Source organism: Elephantulus edwardii, unplaced genomic scaffold (assembly GCF_000299155.1).
Source record: "Elephantulus edwardii isolate Elephantulus edwardi_28Jun2011 unplaced genomic scaffold, EleEdw1.0 scaffold00067, whole genome shotgun sequence".
Lineage (NCBI taxonomy): Eukaryota > Metazoa > Chordata > Mammalia > Macroscelidea > Macroscelididae > Elephantulus > Elephantulus edwardii.
In genome coordinates, this window is record NW_006399817.1 from 15,633,177 (window position 1) to 15,650,747 (window position 17,571).

The 17,571-nt window shown below is 34.4% G+C and overlaps 1 protein-coding gene across 3 annotated transcripts in view; it reads left to right on the top strand.

The window, feature by feature from the left end:
* PLEKHA5 (pleckstrin homology domain containing, family A member 5) overlaps positions 1-17,571 on the top strand; it is a 284,442-nt gene that overhangs the window by 182,824 nt on the left and 84,047 nt on the right. For 2 of the 3 annotated variants that reach the window (XM_006888444.1, XM_006888445.1), the window contains exons 6-10: positions 2,386-2,490; positions 5,482-5,554; positions 10,519-10,619; positions 12,803-12,918; positions 16,392-16,859. In XM_006888444.1, the coding sequence (XP_006888506.1) occupies positions 2,386-2,490; positions 5,482-5,554; positions 10,519-10,619; positions 12,803-12,918; positions 16,392-16,859 (863 nt within the window). Of the gene's footprint in view, positions 1-2,385; positions 2,491-5,481; positions 5,555-10,518; positions 10,620-12,802; positions 12,919-13,202; positions 13,221-16,391; positions 16,860-17,571 lie in introns of all 3 variants that reach the window. The other variant, XM_006888443.1, reaches the window with a different exon arrangement.

The following is a 17,571-nucleotide window of genomic DNA, read 5'->3' on the forward strand; positions in this document are numbered from 1 at the left end:
ATATCATATTTAGAAGGGTGGAGGGAGAGCGTAGAAATGGAAGAACCTGAATGAGCTGGATTGGCACAGTAACTGGGACAATAGAGATAGGTGTGTCAGAGAGACATGGCAGGCTTCAGAGCTGTTGTACATAGAGTTGCTATGAGTTGCATGCAACTTGATGGCCTATAACAACTACTATAAAATTCTGATTTTCAATTTTTAAAATAAATTAATATTTTGTGAGGGATTGGATATTTTATCACATTTATAAAGGTAAAGATTCATTTCGTTGCCTGGCAGCCTTATTTTTTCCTATGGGCATACCTGAATTGAAGAAAATTAAAATAAGTAGTTAGTTTAAAATTAGCCATTGTTGTTTTTTAGAAACATAGTTTATTGTTATGTACCTTCAAGTCACTTGTGACCCACAACCACCCTATGTACAACAGTCCTAAACCCTGCTTTATCTCTTACCAACCTTATTGTCTCTCACACACCTATCTACATTAACCCAGTGATGGAATCAATCCATCTCATTGTGGTTCTTCCTCTCCTGCACTGTCCCTCCACCCTCCCAAGCATGGCATCCCTCTCCAAGGACTGATCCCCCCTTGCAACATGGCTGAAGTATGTCAGATGAAGCTTCAGAATCCTTGCCTCCAAGGAGCAGCTTGGCTTCACCCTCTCCAGGATGAACATGTTTGTTCTCCAGGCAGTCCATGGTATATTCAGTACTCTTCCCCAGCACTGCAGCTCAAAGGCATCAACTCTTCTTCTATCATCCCTAGTCATTGTCCAGCTCTCTGATGCATAGCAAGTAATTGCAAAGACAATGGCCTATATCAGGCGCACCTTATTTTCCAGATTGACATTGTTGCTTTTCAGTACCTTGGAGAGGTCTCTGACAGTAGACTTTCCCCAATGCAATTCGTCTTTTCATTTCCTGCCTGCCGGTACCAAGAGTGTTGATTGTAGAGCCAAGCAAACTGAAGCTGTCAACAATCTCAGTCTCTTCACCATCTGTCATGATGCTGCCAATCAACCCAGTGGTGAGAATCTTTGTTTTCTTGATGTTGAGCTTCAATCCATATGAAAGCTGCAGTCTTTGTCCTTCTGCAGCAAGGGTTTCAGGTCCTTCTCAGTTTCAGCAGGCAGGGTTGTGTGATCTGCATAATGCAAATTGTTGATGACTCTACCTCCAATCCTGATGCCACACTTCTCCTCATAGAGCCAAGACTGTCTAAATAGATATTTTCTATGTAGTAACCTCCAAGAAATAGTAGAACAAGAGATAGCGGTATTGCATATGCAATCATTTGACAAAGAGCAGTTATTTTGTAACTATGAAGGTAATTATTTATATAGATAGACAAGCAGACTCATAGAGTTGTTGATGTGAGTGATGGGTCTTCAAGTCTTTGTACTGTTTGAATTTTATATTGTGTCTGCCTGTTTAAATGGAAATTAAAGTTCAACAAACATGCATTAAGGACAATATTGATACTGGGCTTTACAATTCTGTTTTATAAGCTTGGCAAAGTAAACTTTCCTGAAAATGCTAGATTTCCAAAGATTTGAGATAAATTCAGAAATAAGAGATAATTTTATATTTCTTGCCTTTTATTTAGGGGAAGTGATATAGTCCATAAAGAGTTGCACTGCTTATCCAAAGGTTGTGCCTCTCTGGCAGTTTTAAACCCCCAGCCATCTGAGGAAGTAAGATGACTAGTCCTCTCCCATGCAATTTATAGCCTCAGAAACCCGGAGGGTCAGCTGTGAGTTGGTTCTAAATCTGTGGCAGTGAATTATGAGTACTTTGTATTTTAAAGAGAAATTAATCTCTGTTTCCCTATTTTTTGTGTTTGTTAACTACCACTACCACTCGTGTAAAATTAAATCTTCATGCTAAACATCACATTCTTTTAGAATATTTTATATAGCCTTATGCTTACTTTTAAGACTACAATAAACACCATCTGTATAATATCATTGAAGTTCAAAGATGTTCTAAAAGAAGAAAACACTCCATGACATTTCATGAATCTTTACAGTCTTGCTTTGACTTGTGATACGTTTTTAATATATTCAAAATCTTAGTATTTGATGTCTAACTAAAATGTTACTAACTTTTTTTAATTGAAACAACATTGTTAAATACTAATGTAGAATAGTAAGGTGTAAAAATGATGTATTCTTAAATATATGTTGGTTTGTTGTTGTTTTTTTTACCAGGTAGGACAAAATATTGCCACATACTTTGCCTTTTCTAAGAATTATATATCCATATTCTCGAGAAGGAGAAGAAATGTAAAACTTGGGATCCTTTGTAGTAATTCTGAGGGAGGAAAATAAATTCAACTCTCTAATTCCATACATTTTCTATCCTGCTTTTTTTCCCTTTAGACTTCACGGGCATCAAAAAAAGTTCATAATTTTGGAAAGAGATCAAATTCTATTAAAAGGAATCCAAATGCACCTGTGGTGAGAAGAGGTTGGCTTTACAAACAGGTAGGTTTTTTTCTTCTCTTTCTCTTTATTTCAACTAAAACAAAGGACAAGATCAAAATTAATTAATTGTTTAAAGACTAAATGTATCTAGAACAATGATATAAAATGGAGAAGGAGCTATGGAATGCTCAGATTGTTTTAAAATAATGGCTTTCTAATTTAGTTAATAACAATCAGGTTTATACAGAATTACAACTTTAATATAGATTACCTTTCCTTGTTTGTAGATTTAAAATTAAATTTATGTTGTTGGTGGTGGGTTTTTGTTGTTGTTGTTTGTTTGTTTGTTTGTTTGTTTGTTTGTTTTTGTTGTATGCTATCGAATCTGACTGGTATAGGATGAGATTGCCCCTTCTTCTGCAGCAAAGCATCTGGTAGATTCAAACCACATGCCTTCAGGATTGCAGTACCGCTTCTAAAATTAAATATATTTTGTTATTGTTGTGTGTCATCAAGTTGGAACCGACCTATAACAGACCCTCCAGTGGGTTTCCAGGGGCAGTAAATCATATGATAGGAGGTTGCCCATCCTTCTCTGGTGGAGCGGATGTTGGATTTGAACCGCACGCCTTCAGAATTTCAGTGTAGCTTCTTACCATTAGGCCGTTGAAATCCCTAGTATTTTAAAATGTCAGGATTTTTATTTATTTTTTTTTAATGTAGAAAGGTATTGTTAATTTTTCTTGACTTTCACTAAGAGACATTCATGTGACTACAAACAGGAAATGATGCTCAGTGTGTTTGGCCATCAAAGAGATGAAAATCAAAACCAAAGTAAGATACTATCTTAATCCCATTAGGATGAATATGATTTTAAAAAAATATTATCAAAATTATAGGGAAGTTGTAACCTGAGACTTGTATACCGGTATTCACTATAGCTCTTAGTCGTAAACAGATGAAAACAACCAAAAGTACCTATCAGGAGATCACACATGCACTGGAGTTCTGCTCAGTCAGTAGGAAAATTTAAGTCTTGATACATTCTGCAATATAGATGGAGCTTGAAGACTTTATAGCTGAGCAAAATAAACCAGTCACAAAGAAAGAAACACCGTATGACCTTGCTTACATAAAAAGACAAGAGAAAGCAAATGTGCAGAGATAAAAATGTATTTGTGCTAAACAGGGCTGGAAAGGAGGCGTAAAGGAATTAACAGTGATGAGAAAGTCAAGTGTTTATGGCTAGGTTTGCACAGCTTATTATAATTGCTGTAAATAAGCTATACAACGGTTAAAAATTGTATTAACAAAAGTTGTGTGGTAGACATGTTTACAACCATCACTAAAAGGAAAGTTAGGATTCAGAGGAGGATGTGGGATACGTGAATGATTGCTTCCATGAATGGCTTCGTTTGCATAAGAACAAAAGACCTAGATGTTGCCCACTGTCACTACTGAACATTTTCATCAAGGATTTTGTAAAAGAACATTTATGAAAAGATGGAAAATACAGAAAATAATTTGACATTTTCATGGATTCCAAACTTTTTGGAGTTGTAGAGGGTAAATGAACACCTGGACCCTATGGATTTGAGATAATTTTTAAAACTCAAAACACTATTGACATTTTATTAAAACTAAACAGTAGTCAAGCAAAACTGAACAGTAGTCAAGCTAGTTAAAAAAAGATCTGCCTTGAATATTGTACTCTTTTTAACAACTTATCTCTTCTTGTTGTTGCTGTTGTTAGATGCCATACAGTTGAGCACAACTCATGGCAATCCTATGAACAACAGATCTGAATCCCTTCTTATCCTGGGTGATCCTCACAATCTATGCCCATTGCTGCTGTCACTATGTCAGTCTAATTGATTGAGGCTTGTCTTCTCTTTCTCTGTCATTCACCTTCCCAAGTATGATGTTTCTTTACAGTGAATAGCTTCTCCTAGCAACATGCCCACAGTATGTGAGACAAAGGTCTATCGTCTATCAATGCTCTTCCAAAGAACACTTTGGCTGCACCTTGTCGAAGTTACATCTGTTTGTTCTTTTGACAGTAACTGGTATATTCAGTACTCTTCTCCAAGGACACCATGGTTTCAAAGGCATCAGTCTATACGAACTAGCTAAATAGCATCAAATTAACAGCAACATGAAAGATTGAATAAGATTCTTAGAAAGTAGTGATTCTATGTAAATGAAAGAGGAACAACTAAGAACAACAGGGTGAGGGTAGCTGCATAACATAAAGAATGTAACCAGTGTCAGTAAATATACTGTTGAAGTGATGTGTATACATTTTGAGATTTGTATATGAGTAAAAGTAAAATTTCAATTCAATACATGAAAAAAAGTTATGATCAATTTATGACTCATTCATTAGATATATTTTTATATTTAATTTTGTCTTCCAGTTTTTCTTTATTGCATGGAAGATGGTAATTTTATTAAGATAGTAATTTTGGGTCTGTTTAAGCCTGATTTTTATGAACTAAATTAGTTAGCGCTGCCTAATAGGCACTTTTTTGTGCAAGATGAACAAAGCCCAAACTCTGTATGGAAGAAGAAAATGTTGACAAAATTACTTGTATATCCAAGTTCCTTTATTCACAGTCATTTTATATCACATTACTTTTGGGATAATTTTATTTCCCAGGCTTTCCTTCTTGTTGAAGATTAACATATTTATTAAATCTACCAGAGTGCACACACCACTGCATAGTTACATTATTCTCGTGGTAGTAGACATATGTGATCAGAAGACTAAATTATAGAATGCTTGCAAAAGTGAAATGGAGTAAAATTACTTCAACAGTGTTTCTTTGACATGATAGCGTTCTTCTTCAGAGACCAGTATGCTGGGAACTTTCAGATAATTATATAAGCCATTAAAAAACTAACTTCAAAATTTTATTGGCTATTTAGTTGCATTTCCAAGTACACATATCACACTGCTTGTTTTTAAAAGCTATTTTAAATAAATGTACCAGATGTCAATTTCCTTCTCTGAAATGAAAACATATCCTTAAATTTGATGATTTTATGCAGGACAGCACCGGCATGAAACTGTGGAAGAAACGCTGGTTTGTGCTTTCTGACCTCTGCCTCTTTTATTATAGAGGTAAGTTTACCATAAACTGTATTACTGTATGATAGTTGTATAATTATAAAATTATGTAACTGTTTTATTATTCTCAACAAATAGCATGAACAGATACTTCATATGCGTATGATTCTGATGATTTGAGATATGACTCAAGACAAAAAACTTGTTTTTAGTTGTGCCTCAGTTTTTTTGTCTTTTGATTTCAAGATTTTAGTGCTTTGCTTCAGATTAGTCTATGTTTTGGTCCAGTTTTTGTAATCTGAGTGGTATTTTGCATTTTGGAGAGGTTTTCTTTTGCATGAAAAGAAATAAAGGCTTTTGTAATATAACGCTATTCTCAAATTCAGTGCCTAGTAGGTAAAAAAATATTGGTGAAATTCCTTTCACATGTGAGTTTTGTCAGATCTAGCTCTCAGTCACCTAGTTTTCATATCCAGCAAATGATTTTAGGTATGAAGACTTGTATTGAAAAAAATAAGTTGCTGAAAAATTTGTTTAGTTATGATACCTTTAAAAAATAATAATAATGATAACAATTTCAGCCTTCGTCACACATGAAGAAGGTTGCTGTAGGGATACACACCACACTATTAATATTGGCAGTAGGGAACTGAAGGTATTATTGTATTTGTTGTTGTTGATTGCCTTCAAGTCAAGCACAACTCATAGTGACCCTATTAACAAAAGGCCTGAAGCCCCTCTACAACTATCAACAACTATAGAGTTTCTGGAGGCATGTTATTTAGGCAATGGATGCCACTCCTGCTTATTATTGCAGTATTAGACCAGAAGTCTTCGTTTTGCTGACATGTATATCAAAGACTCCTAATTATTTTTGTGTGTGTTTCATAGTTAGTAATTAATATAAAAAATCCAGTGTAAATTCAGTTCATACACCACATAGTTCTCTGAAAGAAATGAAAATTTGTGCTGCAGAACTTTATGGAGTGCCTATGGATGTGTTGTGTCCCATTGCAGGCATATAGGGAGAAATTTATCCTTTCTGTGTCAGCATGGTATAGCAGGTAAGAAAACTGGCTTAGATGTGTGTTTATCTTGTCATTAACTAATTTGGAGACTATGATTGGGCCCACTGAAAGATGTACATAAAGTACTACTGTAAGTGAAGAAGAATCTATATTTTTAACTATTTTTAAATTTGTATTGTGTTTTGAGTGATAGTTTACAGATTGGTATTTTATTAAACCAGTAGTGCCAATTTTGTTTTCTGAGATTGATTACCATCAATATATTTTAACAGCACTCTTCCCACTGCCTATGTTCTTCTTTTCATTCAACCTTCATCTTCTCCCTTCCTGCCCCTTTGAGCTGTCCTTGAACTTTTGCTGTCCTTTTGATCTTATATAGTTGTTCTAACACCCTGTTGTTCAACTTACATAGATCACTGTTTGACTGAAAGTTGTGTCAAAAGAGTAAATTCAGTTCCAAGCTCTAAGGATGATTATCCTGAAGGTTGTAACAAGTCTTTATCACATTAATAAGCTTAGTCATTTTTATGATTTTGAGTTTTGTCTTATACTTCTTTCCCCTCTATCTTGGACCTTCCATTGTGATCCTTTTCAGAGCCATCACAGGGGTAGCCAGATAATATGTAATTCTCATTAAACTTGTGTGACAGTGTGGGCTGGAGCTCCCCGATTAAAACAAGCTTGGAAGGAGGAGTGGCATCCACTTCCATAATAGCTTGCCTCCGGAAACCCTGTGAACCTGGAGAGAGGATGAAAGACACCCAGGCGTCGAGGACTCTCCTTTATAGGGTCACTATGAGTCACCTGCAACTCGATGGCACTTAACAACAACAACATCAGAATTAAAGCCTGTCCTGACACCTACACAATTGGTCCTCTTTCCTTCTTCTAGGTGGTTTGGTTGGAAACAGTTACACAGAAAATTAAATTGCCAACCCCTAAGTAATAATTTGCTGCTTTTCTAGAGAAACATATCAAAAGCTGTGGCCATGTTTTAGAGCTAATTAGCAGTTTTTAAATTTACCTGTGAGAACACAAAAAGATTTTGTGACAAAAAATCTATAATCATCTATCAAAGTGGTTTAATCAATGCATACAACCCTTCAGAATTTGAACTTAGTACAGTTGTGTTCATCTTATTTTACCCTGCAGATTGTAGTTGAGATATCCTTTCCTATGCAAATTATGGTTCTGATTACTGAGTTAGAATTAGCCAAATGTATAACGTTTCATCTTGGCATAGCCATGCTGGTCATGCCATAGCTGTGCTATTATCTTTAGTTAGGTGCCAAACTTCAACTACAATTGTTTCCAACTCTTTCAAAATGCTAAGAATTGTAAATCAGACATTATCTTCTAATCTTATAACTTGTACTTTTTTTCCCCCTCTAGCAACAGTTTAGAAACAAAATATGTTTACGTACATTTTTTTAAATTTCTGTTATAAAGATTACATTATTTTGTCACAAAATTAATAGTAAGTTCATTGATATTGGCTGCTTTTGTTTGTTGTATTGGAAATACAAATTTTGATTTTATTATTATTAATTACTTATATTTTACCCTCACTATTTTTTATTCATTTTAGTACATTTCCCAGATAGACTAAGACACTCACTGCCTTTGAGTCAGTTCCAACTCGTAGCAACCCTCTAGGACAGAGTAGAATTTCCAATAGAATTTTCAAGGCTTTAAGTCTTTATAGAAGCAAACTGCTTCCTCTGTCTCCTCAGAGAGATTGGTGAGTTTACACTGCACACCTTTTGACTAGCCACCAAGTGCTTTGACTACTACACCACCAAGAGTCATCTAACTCATTTCTACACTTCACAAGAAAGACATCTTATCACTATATGATTATGACAAGGCACCAGCTCCTACTTGACTTTAGTTAGAAATAAATACACTCAAAACTTTCCTTACCATTGAACTGGGATTTTATTGGGATGACCCCTTATGGAAGGGGAGGAGGAGAAAGAAGCATAGGAGACAACAGTTGCCCGACAATCTCAAAAATCTCCTCTGGCCCTCCAATGATTCATTCATTTTACAAATATTCCAGAGCATGTAGCTTTATTGGGTATAAATTGCACACTGTATGATAGAAAGTAGTGCAGTACTTAAAGTTAAATTTGATAGAGAAATGAACGGAATACCATGGTTGAGAACATTTGAAATATCTACTTAAAATATATCGCGGGATAGCCTTTTGGTGGAAAATTAGTATTTTATACACAGTGTCTTTAGTTGTATGTAATAGTGGCAATATAGAGGTAAGGAGAGAACTCTATTTCATGACTTAACCCTTGTGGATTAGTAAAATAGGCAAGCCCCGTGTGGATAGGCTAACACCGTTTCACAAATTCCTGCCCATCCACATGAAAAGTCAAACTTAGTGTTTAGGAAAGCTATTTTTGTATAGTAAATTCTACAGCATTATGATAAAAATAATTTTTTAAAAATCCTTGACTTCATGAGCTATTTCTGATTGTGCCCTTTCTATAAATATAAATATAAATTTGAATTCAGAATTAGAGTGTGACTCAATTAATTTTAAATTTCCTGTTCTCTGTTTGCTGACTATCCTCTTTTCTTTACCTTTTAGAATAAAACTGTACTTTGTTCATTTATTCTTGCATTAGTGAGCTCTAAATAACTGTGCATGCATAGTTAAAGCAGAATTTTGATCTTTTAATAATGACAAAAGCATTAACATAAACTCCATTTAAGGCAACTTTTTTTTTTCCTCCTGGAATTTTTCACTATATAATCTAAAAATGAAGGGGAGGAAGTCCTTTGTTTTAGTTGTAATGTTTTAAATGACAAGCATAATTATGAGCTTTTTCCTATTTGTGGGGTATCATGTTGGTGAGTTGATAGTTCTGATGTACAGTTTTATTAACTTGTGAGTATATAAAGAATAAAAATATATTTCAAATTTTATAAATATCTCTGCCCCAAGCAGCAAGTTAATGTGAAGCTATACTATGACAAGATTGTTTTGTCATTCCCTTTGGTATGTTTTATATGTTTTCCTTGTAAGCTTATAATTTATTCCCACAATTTGATTGTATATCTGAATGAGAAAGGTAAACCTTCAAGGCTGCATATTTTTAAGAATCTCATTTATATAGTTTAAAATAAAATTTGTTCATTCATTTATTCAGTGCATGTTTTTTAGTATCTGAATGCCTTTTTGGAGCTTACAGCCTAGGGAGAAGAGAGATGATAATGAAAAATAACTAGAACATATAATGTACTAAGAGCTGTTGGAGTACAGGGAAACCAACATAAAAAAGAGGCTGGGTTAGGATGAGAAGAGAGTTTGAACTGTCTCATCACATAGGTTTCACTGGAGAGAGAATTTCAGCGCATACCAAAAATTATGAGGGCAAGCAAGCCACACATTTGTCTCAGCTTAGAATATTATGTACTTTATTCCTTCCATTTAAAAAACCCTCTCCATATCTATCATTACTTAAAAGCTAAAATATGTTCAAGGAAGTCACACTTAAAAGGTCTTCATAAAGTACACTGTATGTGTGCCAAACAAATGTTTCATGTCTAATTGACATTTTCACCTTATTGGAGCTGTTTATAATTTGTTTAGGATTGAGGGGAGCTCTTATAAAGTAAAGCAGTTGTTCTGATGTTTTCACTTAAAACCTTATAAAGACCTGCCTAATACCTATAAAGGCACCTCTGATGGCCTAACAGTAAGGAGCTACGCTTTCCTCCAAAGGCACATGGTTCAAATTTAGCAGCAGCTCTACAGGAGAAAAATGGGCAATCTCCTGCTATTCAATGCCTCTGAAAACCCACTAAAGAGTCAATTATGACTCAACAGCCCATTATCATCCACTATACCAATATAGAGTATACTTTATATTTTACAAAATCCTTTTGATTTAGACAAAATAAATTTTGAAAAATTTGTTCTACTACATGACAACATTTAAAATTCTAATGAGATTTTATATTATCTCTTAGATGAAAAAGAAGAAGGTATCTTGGGAAGCATACTGTTGCCTAGTTTTCAGATAGCTATGCTTACTTCTGAGGATCATATTAATCGCAAATACGCTTTTAAGGTAAGGAAGGAAAGACATTTATAAAATTATCATTTGCATTGATTTAGTATGCATATTAATCCTTAGATTATTTCATTATAAACACTTCATTTCATTATAAACACTTTCCTACTTATAATATGTATTAGTCATTGTTGGGGTTGTGTAGGAGAATGTTGCTTTAGTTAGAAAAGAAACACATGCTGAAATAGATAGTGGTCACTTGTCTTCCTGTCTCTATATCCGTGTGTGTGTGTGTGTGTGTGTGTGTGTGTGTGTGTGTATCTCATAGGTAAATACATTGAAGCAAATATGCTGCGATATTTATAATTAAATATAGCTGTGTGTTTATCCTAGTGTTTTACTGCTACTCTTCTTTCAAGACTTAACACATATTTGCGATTTTTACAGTAAATTTAACAGAGGAGTGTGCTATTAGACAGAAGCTGTTTTCTGTTTTTTAAACGTAATATATCCCTTTGTGGTCTTATAATTGCTAAGATGTTCTCAGTTCTTTGGGCACATCATTATTGTAATGTACATTTTAGAGAATATTTGAAGGTCAAATGTTAAATCTGTTGTTGATTAAATTCAAGCTGACCTAAGACAACCCTTGTTGTGCCCTCTTGCTTAATGTTCTGTTCCTCTCCGTGATATTGTGAGAAACAAAGTAAGAGGCCACTTAAGTGCTAAGCTGGTTGGGTTTTTTTTATTATTATTTTCCAGAGTTATTCTGCATTCTTTGCTTTATGATAATGGCTAAAATAAGAAACCTCTTCCTCCACCACCCCCTTCCTCAAGTGAGGTTAAATTGACCTCAAAAAGGTTTAATGTAAAAATGTCATTTTAAGGAGAAAAGGGTATTATAAGAGTAACATTTCATAAGAATAGAATTTGTAGAAAGTAGTAATTAAAGTTACTATGTATTTTAAATGAAATTTCTCTGTAATTATTTAGTTTTGTTTTACTTTCTTTATGACAAGAATAGTAATTTTTGTTTTAAAATCTCTTCTGTGTTTTGTTTCTTCTGAATTTATGAGCCACCTTGACTACTCAGTTTGATGGCATTAATGTTGCTGATAATCATAATGGTAAGTAGATCATTTTTAAGACAATTGTTGATGGTTATTTTGATCACTGTATTTATAGAATTTATTTACAGCCTGACTTAAGATGTATTTCTAAAAATAATTTGATAAATATTGTGTGTGATTGTAAGTTTATGCTTCTTAACTTTTTCATGTTTACATACATATGATCTGTTCTTCATTCTATGCTGAAATAGCCTTTTTTTCTTTTTCCTTGCATATTTACTTTATGTACTTCACCACCTCAACCATTTTTCCTTTTAACACAACCATCAGTGTTGTAAAGAGCAACCTCTAGACTTAGGTCCATCTTTCCTTGTCAGACTGAGGATTAAAATGAGTAGTCAATGCTAACACCTCATGTAGCAGTTATTCATAACCATCTGCTTTATCTTACTTCCTATCTGCTTCTCTTATCTAGAGGCAAATGAACTATATAATAAAGTAAAAAAGTATCAAAATTACTTACCTGTTTACTTTTAATATAGTCCTTCCTCTTGAACTCATATTTCTGTGTTTTGATACTTGAAAGGAAAAGTTAAAGGTTAATACCACTTTGGATCATTGTTAAATTTTAATGTGTACAGATGTGTGTTCCACTCTCAAAATAGTTTCATAGACAAAATATTTAACATCAGTGCCATTTAAATACTAAAGGAGTTCCTAAGGCAATTCCTATGTACAGGGAGAATTATTATAACATGAACATTTTTGTTTTGTTGCTGATTGCTATGAAGCATTATTCTTGAAAAAGAAGTGAATTACAATAAATTAAAATTGCGAGGGATGTGAACACAGAACTGTACTACAAGGAGCTTCATTTTTACCTCCTTCCTCATTCAAATTTTTGTTATGTATATTTTAGAGTACCATAATCTAAAGGAAAAGGATAAATTTAGGAGGAAAAAGTCATTTCTATCATTTTCAAGATTAAGTATTTCTTTTCCTAGAGTCATTTCTAAGTGAACATATATAAAAGTCTGTTTTCTTTAAAAAATTGATAGTAATTATATTTATTAGAAAGCCACTGATTTCCCTTAACTTTTCTTAACTTTTTTTTTTTCTGTTACAGAGATCCATAGTTTCATGTGAAATGATCGTGTCATTTTCAATCAGGCAGCCCACCCAAATATGCGGACCTATTATTTCTGCACTGATACAGGGAAGGAAATGGAATTGTGGATGAAAGCCATGTTAGATGCTGCTCTGGTACAGACAGAACCTGTGAAAAGGTAAAGGATTATAGAGAGAATAGTGATTTCCACTTACATTTTACTCCATTTCTTACAACTTTGTCATTATCATAATATATATCATTCTTAAGTCATCATATTAATTCATTTTTTCCTGAAAAAGCAAGAATTCTTATTCTCTATTAGACTAACAATAAATGAGCCTTTAGTTAATTTTTATTACACCTACATTTTTATTCCACTTTTACTCATTTTCACCTATCAGTGCACTGGGGTGAATCTAGAATTCTAACGTTCCAACTGAATGTTCTTTCTTCTTACAGAATTACCTTTAATTTCCGGTGAGTACTTTTTTAATTGTTATCTTAAAGCCAAAAGATTTTGCTTTTTCTTATCAATGAAGGTGCCATACCTTTTCAGATCCTAAATCTTAGACTCTTTATATAATTAAACTTATAATTACTTATTTGTGCTTTTTATAGTAGGTTACATGTTTGTGAGCTACCCCTGGTGGCACAGTGGTAAAAGTGCTCAGCTGCTAACTGAAAGGTTGGCATTTGTAAAGCAGTAGTCACTTCATGAGAAAAAGATGAGGCAGTGATTTTCTAATTTGTTTTACTAAAATTAGTAGTGTAACACTTTTAAGAAGTGTCAAGTCAGTATTGCCCCAGTTTCTTGACCTGCTGTATATAGGTCCATGATTTCCATCATGAGCCGCTCCTCCTTTGTTCAGTTTCTTAGCTACTCTATGTATATTGAGTTTGGTGGTTCACTAGAAGGTCTCCCAGAGACTCAGACCCATCAGGGGAATGACCCATATGACCATAGGTATGAAGGCTGGTTTTGCAGAAACTGATGAGTGATGGGCCAGTGGCGCAACTGGATGACAACTCTTCTAAAAACTAGTTACTGTAACTAATTTGAGAAATTACTGATCAAACACATCAGTTGATGTGCGCACCTGAAAATTATCAGCCAGTCATGTTGGTGTAGTTTGCTTTGTTGGCCAGTAATTATTGATCATCTTCTGCTTGTTGACAGGTACTATTTTTCAATAGTAAAATGTCATTTATTCTGCTCCTAACTGTTGGTATGTATATCTTGCCCTCAAATGGCCTAGTTCTTTATGAGTTATACTAGTAACAGTTCAAATCCACTCTCTACTCTGAGGAAGAAAGGTGGGCAGTCTCCTCCCATAAAGATTTACAGCCTTGGAAACCCAGCAGAGGCTAACTATGAGTCAGGCTGTTTCATAAGTGTAGAGAGGTTTCCTTTTAGAGTTATAGGTTAACTTTCCTGTGTGAATAAAATACTTAAATATATTTATGACGGTGTATTATGTAAGAGATAAAACATCTGCTATTTTTGACAGTTCATTTCTTCTAAATTTGTAAAATATTTCACCTGTGAGCTCTTTTAATTGAGGCTCTTTTAACTAGGCATATTATTGATGGTATAAAAAAATTTAATCATAATATGCCCTCTGAATAATTTATCTGCAGTCTCACTATTAATGCTTTTGGTAATTCAGTGTATTTGCTGTGGTAATTTAAGTATCTGTAAGAATCTCATCATGTATTTTACATTATTTTATTGCCATAATTTTCAGTACATTTCATTCCATTTAGAGGAAAATCAACATAGGTCTTACTGCATTATATCTCTTAAATGATGAATCTTTAGGAAAATGAGGAGAAAATGTCATTACTACTCCAATTTAAAATAATAGCTTTAGATATAGAGATCTCAGATACTCAGCGTTTAAATATCACTTTTCTTCAAATTTCAGAAATTTAAGAAAATGGGTAACTTGTTTTTAAATTATCAATGGCTTTTTTAAATTCTACAATATGATTTTGAGATACTTCCTACCACTGTACCAAGGTCACTAAATGGTTTTCCCCTTTTCTGTTTAAGGATATCTCAGATCTTCCTATAGTTTTTAGAATAGCCAAATTAGGTATTTGTCAGAACATTGGTATAAACTGTTAGATTAAATCTGAATTTATACTTAAAGAACAGACTATTGCAGGAATATAGTGGTTCATGAAGTAAATACCTCATCAGAATATTTCTATATGATTTGAAATCTTTAGTCCAAATTCTATGGTAAGTACTATCCTAAGGACATAAGGATTTTGCCAGATTGAATATAGTCAAGCACATCAGACATTATTACAGAAATATATTATCAAGGAAGCAAGAATTAATTTTCTCTTTCAAAAAGAAGCAGCTCCACAATATAGCTCCGTAAACATTCTTAAAGTCAAATACTACTTCTAATCAAGACTCAGTGGTTTATATCTAACTTAAATCAATCATGCTACAGTTTTTTCTCGTCTTATTTGAAAATGGAAAATAGTGGTTCATTAGATAGTCTACCATTACTCCAAGAAAAAGTCACATTTCTTTTCATGTTTTCCTCACTGATCATATTCCAGACTAGCACACGCTCATATATTTTCTACAGACAACGTTCAAGCTGATTCCGGTGTCACAGTTAGAATCTGACAGAAGCATTATTATGTACTAAAATGTGGAGAGGCCTCCCAGAGTGACATGATCTTTTCAAGTTCTGAACAGAGAGAGTTCAAACACTCAGCTTGATCTTGTCAGGACCTGGCAGCAGTTGAGCTCAGAAGAACTGATTCTCATCAAAAAGACCCAGATATAGTAACTGGGAACAGTGATATACAGTACGCAAGTGGAAAACGGTCAAGTGGCCCAGATGCACACTTCTATCTAGCATATTCTTCCAGTCGGTTACGTACATAGGATGCCAAATTTCAGTAGAGAGGTTGCTTGATCAAATGAAATGATGGTGGTGGTACTAACAGGGTCTGTCCTGGCAATTGGTAAACTCTTTTGGGCTCGCAACAACCCTCTGACCTGAAGCTATAATTATTTCTGTTTACCTAAGAGGAAATTGAGGTACTACAGGTTTCTGTACCATCTAAAGAGACTCAGCTAGTGGAAAATAGAGTTGCATTTGAACACAAGTAACCAGGCATCAAGAGCTCTTGGCATGCATCGGCTGCTCCTTGAATACAAACCAAAATAGTTAAGTTAGCTACTTGGGTTTTGGTCCAAACTTTAATATCATAAGACTCATTTCATGATGAAGTCATTTCTGCAAACCAGACTCATTTGTCTCCTGATGACGTCTATCCTTTTAATTGTAGATTTTATAGTTCATTTATCAAAAGGTCCTAAGTTTCTAATGGTGGAGACACCAATCACTTTTTATCCTCCCATCACTTTATACCCTGAATACTTTTGTGTTGGTTTTTGTTTGTTTGTTTTCTCCCTTATATTTATATGTTACAGTGTTGGGCTTACAGTTTTAATACTACAGCATTGAGTATTTGTACAGACTTAACCTCTGTGATCTTTTTAGGTTTTGGAGGTTTTTTTTAAGTCATATGTAACTTCTTAAGATTTCCAAATTGAGACTCAATTATCATGTACATTTTTCATTCGATTTACTATGATTTTTTCTTCTCTGATTTCAGAGTGGACACCATTGCTTCAGAAAGTGTACCAACTAAAGAAATCAATAATATTCCCAATCATAGACTACTAATTAAGCCAGAAGTCCAGAACAACCACAGAAACAAGGAAATAAGCAAAATGGAAGAAAAAAAGGCATTAGAAGCTGAAAAATATGGGTTTCAGAAAGATGGCCAAGATAGGCCATTAACAAAAATTAATAGCGTCAAGTTGAATTCTTTGCCATCTGAATTTGAGAGTGGGTCAGGATGCCCAGTTCAGACTGGACACTATCGGCCGAGCAATGTGAATACTTCAGAGAACAAATCCATTAATGTCAGCATGGCAGATCTTAGAGGTGGAAGTCACCCAAATGCAGGACCCCTACACACAGATGCAGATCGAGTCATACAAAGGACTAACTCAATGCAGCAGTTGGAGCAATGGATTAAGATACAGAAAGGGAGGGGTCATGAAGAAGAAATCAGGGGGTGAGTATTTTGTCATTTTACTGCTTTATGAGGCCAAGCTTATTTCAAGCTCCTTTATTAAGTGTTTGTTTTCAAGCTACCAATTAGAAGCATTGCTTTGAATTGTAATTTAGACATTATAGCTTCATTACTTGAGAGCTCTGGTGGCCTAGTGAATAAGGAGTTTCACTGCCAGCCCAAAGGCATACAGTTCAAATTCACTATCTGTTCCATGGGAAATCTCCCATGCAATTTACAGCCTCTGAAAAGTACTTCTTTTGTTCATAGTGATTAGATGTAAGTTATTTCCTCTGTCCCTCTTTGCCATCCAATGTACTAATGACAGTGCGTGACCTAGAACATAAAACTTGATTTTTTTTCTAGAAGTCAGGGTGTTTTGGAATGAGAGAAGCAATAAGACCTGCCGCTTGTCTTGTTCCCTAGCACTCCCACATCCTCTGAGAACTATGATTAGCCATGGAAACATGTCTCCATCCTTCCCACAGCCCCACCTTGCCTGTCTTCTATTAGTAGCTTCTGCAGCTTAGTGCAAAATGAGGATCTCATCACATAAGGAATCAAAAGACAGCCTGTGCTGTACTGGAGACCAGAAATGAAGACCAGAGACTTCAGAAAAACCCATAGAGGAGAAAAATTCTCTGCCATTAGGCTGTCAATTGGTGATGCCAGTTCCTTAAATTAATAATGCACTAGAGCACATAAAATTTAACTG